Source organism: Glandiceps talaboti, chromosome 3 (genome assembly GCF_964340395.1).
Source record: "Glandiceps talaboti chromosome 3, keGlaTala1.1, whole genome shotgun sequence".
Taxonomy (NCBI): domain Eukaryota; kingdom Metazoa; phylum Hemichordata; class Enteropneusta; family Spengelidae; genus Glandiceps; species Glandiceps talaboti.
In genome coordinates, this window is record NC_135551.1 from 11,644,995 (window position 1) to 11,649,910 (window position 4,916).

General features: G+C 40.2%; 1 protein-coding gene across 1 annotated transcript; it reads left to right on the forward strand.

The window, feature by feature from the left end:
- The first annotated feature begins 2,850 nt into the window (after positions 1-2,850).
- Positions 2,851-3,447, forward strand: LOC144433041 (uncharacterized). Its single transcript, XM_078121353.1, has one exon. The coding sequence runs from the start codon at positions 2,851-2,853 to the stop codon at positions 3,445-3,447; it is 597 nt and encodes a 198-aa protein (XP_077977479.1).
- The last annotated feature ends 1,469 nt before the right edge of the window (positions 3,448-4,916 follow it).

The window sequence follows — 4,916 nt, forward strand, 5'->3', positions numbered from 1 at the left end:
TTGGCATGAACAAATCTGAATAGCCTCCCCCTAGGGAACATGCACACCAAATATCGAAGAATTCCGACTGTCACTTTCGGAGTAGATAATGAAAATATAAAAGTTTGACGGACACCTATGATTCACTCTACTCTCTATATACTCTATACAACCTATACCTAAAGCTACCCTTTCAGCTTTCGCTGACAGCGGAGCTAAAAACCTAAACTAGACACTCACACAGAAAAAAATATACACTAAAAAACATAGACCCTCATATTCCCAGAGTGTGATGTCAAAGTATCGTACTATGAATTCCATACATTTCATATTACTATACTTTGAGGTCACACTATAGTAATATGGTCGGAACTACTTTGAATTATTTGTAAACATCATCAACCTAAACAGTTACGATGCTGTTGTTTAAAAATATGGTTTCCTTGCTAATCATGGATTGCCGAACATCGACCATCATCATTATCAGTTTAAACAGTGAACAAATACACCTCTTTTTGAAAAATCTTTCGCCTTTCGTACAGCCACTAACGTATGTAGACGTAGACACATGCTAACATCAACATCCTAAAAACCTCCAGTTGTGATAGTTGTCCAATGCAGTGAAATCGTTTTCCGTTAAATTCAACTATTGGTAGAATATTTGAATGACCTTTGACAATGTATTTTTGAAAATTTCACAATGTTTTCAACATTTTATCTTGTCAGTGTTGATGTTTTTAGCGTATGACTCTGAACCCAGTTCTATGCATAACCGGTGTAGTAGGCATCCATTCGTTAGTCAGTCTCTCGATATGTCTAATTTTTTCTGATGAAAGTGTCTATATTTTATCAAAGAATTAATCACTGCTCTTGACAAACATCCTATCGTTGGCAAAATGTTCCCTACCTGAAAGTCTGTGGTGTAATTTTACTGATCTCAGTATATACGTTAGTAGTAGTAATGACGGCAGCTGTCGCGGCGACTACATTTTGAAAACTGAATGAACGTTAACAGCTGAGCGCTGTAGCCCCACCACTTCATAAAATCAATGTGCGTTCAGTGTAAGTTTGAGAATATTTTAGTTTAAAATTGTCCCTTTAATACAACACAATAGCGGGTCTATGTATATAATAAATTAATAATCTCCCAGTATTTCTCATTTGTGCTACATCATCTCGGACTCATGATTCCCCTATGTCTGTATCCACGGCCGACATGAGGGGCATCATTCGTCCTTGATGACGTAGCACTCATTCAGATTACTGGGAGATTATATATAAAAATCTACTTACCCCACCTATTCTAAAATTGAGCATAATTGGAATCGCACAATTTTTTTTTTATTAGGCCTAAGTATTGAAATTTGTCATCATCTTAAGGTTCCGGTCAATTAGAGAAATTGTGTATATTGCAAGAATACCACAGCTGTAAACATTGTACAAAACGAATGCCACTTTCTATTTGTATGTTGTCCTCTATATAATGATATTACAGATGAGTTCTTTCTATCACTGAGAACACATACATATGAACATAAGCTGTCCTCTATATAATGATATTAGAGATGCGTTCTTTCCATCACTGAGAACACGTACATATGAACATAAGCTGTCCTCTATATAATGATATTAGAGACGAGTTCTTTCCATCACTGAGAACACATACATATGAACATAAGCTGTCCTCTATATATAATGATATTAGAGATTGTCATGTATTAAGTATATGAGACATCAATGTATGAATATGCATGAGGATTAGACCCATTGCATGCTGGGTAGTAAGTCAATAAAAGATGGCTGACTAGTTAAATCTGTGTGGCTTTGTGTAGTTCAATCTGACCCAATCCTTCCCTATCAGTGACCATAGACACGACAACTGGCGACGAGGATAAAAGAAAAACACTTCGGAGATGGCAGGAATCGATATTGGAGACATAAATGGAATTAAACCGTTTGATCCGGCTGGAGACCCAAGTAGTGTTGGTACACGTTGGAAGAGATGGGTGAAAAGATTTTCCAGGTATGCAGACAGCAAGGGGCTAATAATAGAAGCTGGCAAAGAAGACCACAAACAACAAAGGAGGGCGCTGCTTCTCCATTCAGCAGGTGAGGATGTGGAAGACATTTTTGACACCTAAGAAGATACAGGCAGTGACAAAGATTTTCAGAAAGCTGTCGACGCCCTAAACAAATACTTTGAGCCCAAGGCAAACACCACTTACCAAAATCACTTGTTTAGAGCCATGCAACAACGGGAAAATGAAAGTGTCGCTCAATTTGTCACCCGCTTGAAACAGGCTGTGAAAAACTGTGATTATGGAGGTCATGCAAAAAAACAAATACGTGATCAAGTTATTGAAAATTGTATATAAAATCAGTTGATTTGCATAGAAAGCTGTTGGAAAAAGGGAAAACACTGTCATCGTCAGAGGTATTGGACATTGCTGCCGCATATGAATCAGTCCAAACTCAACTTGAGGGCATGGCAAATAGAAACACACAATCTGAGTCGTCCATTCACCGTATACAGGGAAGTACTGCAGGGAGAAAACCGTTTCAGAGAGAAACTACCCCAAGTAAGAAAACCAGTAACTGTTATCGGTGTGGGAAAACAGGACATTTTGGCAAAGACCCAGAAAGCCCAGTGAGAGGTAAGACGTGTTCTAAATGTGGCAAGCCAGACCATTTCACTGCACAGTGTAAGACAAAATCCACCCAACCACAGGGAAAAGGAAGAAGAAACAGAAATTATAAACAAACCGTAAACAAATAAATTTGGATGAGTCTGAAGATGACTTTGTATTTTCTGTCCATCAAAAATGGGGCATTGAAAAAATTGAAGTAATAGTAGGAGGGATTCCAATCAAGATGGTAATCGACTCCGGAGCCAGCAGTAACCTGATAGACAAGGAACTGTGGAACAAGTTGAAAAAGAAGAAAATAAAATGCATTGACTGTACCTGGGGTGCAACAAAGAAGTTATATGCGTACGGTTCAAGTAAACCACTAGAAATAATCGGAAGCTTCACCGCCGTGACGAAATGGGCTGACACAGAAGTCAAAACCGAATTCTTCGTTATTGACGGAGAGGGTGAACCATTACTGGGAAAAGATACTGCGATTCAATTGGGAGTGCTACGACTGGGAGCAAACATAAACGCTATCCGAAGTGAAGCAGCAGTCGTGGACGAATATAGAGATGTGTTCAAAGGCGTTGGTAAACTGAAAGAATACCAAGTCAAACTGCATATTGACCCGGATGTGACCCCTGTGGCACAGCCAGTTCGACGCACACCATTTAGTCTACGTCAAAAGGTGAAAGCAAAGGTCGATGAACTAATTGAGATGGACATAATTGAACCAGTAGATGGCCCAACGCCATGGGTCAGTCCAGTTGTTGTCGTACCGAAACCAAATGGAGAGATCCGACTATGTGTAGACATGCGTCAAGCAATGAAGCAATAGTTCGTGAGAGACACCCGATACCTACAGTTGACGAGATACTGCAGGAGATGAATCAAAGCACAGTATTCAGCAAACTCGACTTAAGATGGGGTTACCACCAACTAGAACTCGAACCTGAATCGTGCAGTATTACGACATTTGTTACACACAGCGGATTATACAGATACAAGCGTCTTATGTTTGGAATAAATGCCGCACCATAATTATATCAACACGTGATACAACAAGTACTACTGGGCTGTGAAGGCGTTTCCAACATATCGGATGACATAATTATACACGCCAGAGATGACGCTGAACATGATAAACGATTGGGGAAAGTTCTCCAGAGATTGCGAGAGAAAAACCTAACATTGAATGAATCAAAGTGTAAATTCTACATGTCACAGTTAGAATTCATGGGTATACTATTGACAAAGAAAGGTATAGAACCAACCAATGCGAAAGTAAGAGCAATAGTTGAAGCTCGTGAACCAGAGTCCGCAACGGAAGTTCGGAGTTTTCTCGGACTTGCAAACTACAATGCACGATTCATACCCGATTTCGCAACAATAGCTGATCCGCTGAGACAGCTGACCAAGAAAGGGGTACCATTTGTATTCGGAGAAAAAGAGAAAACATGATTCAATGAGCTGAAACGACGACTTGCGAGTGCCGAAATTCTCGGGTACTTCGATAAAGACGCAGAAACACAAGTATTTGCGGACGCGAGCCCAGTCGGAGTAGGGGCCGTGTTGATACAAAAACAGAGAGGAGAATATAGAATCATCAGTTACGCCAGTAAAAGTTTGACTGACGTTGAACAGCGATATTCGCAAACTGAAAAAGAAGCATTAGGTATCGTATGGGCGTGTGAGTGATTTCACACCTATTTATACCGAATAGAGTTCACCATATGTACCGATCACAAACCGCTCGAAGTGATTTAATCTGCGAGGTCTACACCGAGCGCAAGAATTGAAAGATGGGTTTTGAGACTACAACCCTACAACTTCAAAGTGAAATACATACCAGGGAAGACAAATATTGCTGACCCGTTGTCGCGACTCATTTCATATGAAGGTCAACAATCGTTGAAACATTCACCAACAAATGACTATGTAAAGTTTGTAGCTGTAACCGCGACTCCAAAAGTAATGACTACTCAGGAAGTAGAAAGAGAATCAGCTGAAGATGACGAGCTAACTGCACTGAGACACTGCATTAACTCAGGTCGTTGGGAAGACACTCGTTGCAAACCATATTTGATAGCGTCCAGTGAATTGTGTGTCATAGGAAAGTTGGTACTACGGGGTACCAGAATCGTCATACCGCGAAAACTTCGCCAACACGTATTGACATTGGCACATGAAGGACATTTAGGAATAGTAGGGACAAAACAGGCACTGGGAACCAAAGTTTGGTGGCCAGGCATCGACAAACAAGCAGAACAGTTCTGTAAGAGTTGCCATGGTTGTCAACTAGTAAGC